A 1,632-nucleotide genomic window follows, 5' to 3' on the forward strand; every position below is an offset into this window, starting at 1 on the left:
GGGATTGCTGAAGAGTCAATGAGTCGATGCAATCAACTGGTTTTCCTTTGAATCAATCTGACTGGATGATCTGATGAACTGGAAAGAGCCCTGAGATGACATGATGGGAATCGTTGCTATAGAAATAAACTGAACTGCTAATGTTGGATGTTGAGCATCGTGGAGCTCTAGGGTCTAAAACACGACATGGATCTCCACTGGGATTCATCCGGTGGTTGAACTGGTCCTGGTCATCTAACCTTAGACTCATGGATCGTTTTCTGACATCACCACCACCCTACGTAACCTCAGTCATCAACAGAATCATGATCCCAATCACAGCTGCTGATCTCCAACAGCGGCCTAGTCAAAGTCCAGCTCCTCAGTAGTAGTTTCTCTATATTTATGTTCTGTTCCTGTTTCTGAAAATCTGTTTTACAGTCATTTAAACCATTTCTACCCTTTAAATGATTTAAAATTATGTGCATGAATCAAACGTGGTTAGGAAGAAAACGCTGCAGCTGGAAGAACCAGAGAGGCGGAGCTCCGTAGAAGCAATTTAATAAAAACAAGCTACAGATGATGAGAAACAAAAATCAGCTTTAATCTGTAGAAACGTGATCCAAAGCAAACATTCTGAACCATCTCCTCCTGAAATCCAAACTTCTCCTCCTGAACAACTTAAATCCAGTTTTTAAATTGAGGTGGAGCCGATAAGGTCGACCTGCGTGAGGAAGAACGCCGATCGAGTCCGGAACACCGACGACGTCAGACTCTGACTCTACTTCAGATCAAGCGGGACGGAGGACCTCACTTCTTCTTCTTCTTGCTCTTCTTGCCTCCCTCGCTCTGCTGGGAGCTGCTGTCGCCTCCTCCGCTCTTCTGAGTCCGAGTCTTTAGTTTGGGAATCATCTCGGCCACATAGAACATCACATCCTTCCCTGAGGGAGACAGGCAGCAAACATAGAAGCAGATCCAGTTAGTGACACCAGCAGCCGGACTGGGAGCTACCATTTAACCCGGGAAGAGAAGGAAACATCCAGAAGTTTCCGGGATGGTTCTTCTCCTTCCAAGTTCCTTCATTTAAAGAACATCTGGAATCTGAAACAATAAAAACTGAACATCACAACAAAAACGTTAAACTGAAGGAGAAAGGTCTTCTTGAGGCAGCATTTAGCGCTGTGGTCATGACAGCGTCACACTTAAGGTTATGATCCCATCAGAAGTTCATATCAGCCAATGAATAATTTATCTACAACATTTGTAATGATGGATAAAATACATTTCAAACATGAATGAACACTTTACATGTGAAAATAAAAATAAAGTGAAGTCATTCTGCGTGTTTTTAGGAGGCGTTCAATCACATGGTGAGACGTTTGGGAGCTACGCTATCAGATTCCACCTCCTCCGTCAGCGCCCCGCCCACGTACGCCCTGAGGAGCAGCCATGTTAATCAGTTTCACCGTCCACGTACGTCTTCTCCATCAAAATACGGAGCTGAGCTCTTTTAGCTCCGCTCCTGTCAGGTTAAGATCCACCATTGCAATGACACCAAACAGGAAAAAGAACGTTAACATCCGGTTTGTCAAATTAAAATATAGTAATGACAGATTGGCAACTACAGATTAGAGCAGAAATCTCAAATATTCC

At 43.8% G+C, this 1,632-nt stretch overlaps 1 protein-coding gene across 1 annotated transcript in view; it reads right to left on the reverse strand.

Annotated features, from left to right (window-relative positions):
- Positions 1-559: 559 nt before the first annotated feature.
- Positions 560-1,632, reverse strand: part of srp19 (signal recognition particle 19kDa) — a 5,538-nt gene continuing 4,465 nt past the window's right edge. The window contains exon 5 of the mRNA XM_015374561.1: positions 560-920. Within this exon, the coding sequence (XP_015230047.1) occupies positions 790-920 (131 nt within the window). The 3' untranslated portion in view covers positions 560-789. The remainder of the gene's footprint in view (positions 921-1,632) is intronic.

This window comes from Cyprinodon variegatus, unplaced genomic scaffold, assembly GCF_000732505.1.
Source record: "Cyprinodon variegatus isolate N-32 unplaced genomic scaffold, C_variegatus-1.0 Scaffold105, whole genome shotgun sequence".
NCBI classification, from domain to species: Eukaryota; Metazoa; Chordata; class Actinopteri; order Cyprinodontiformes; family Cyprinodontidae; genus Cyprinodon; species Cyprinodon variegatus.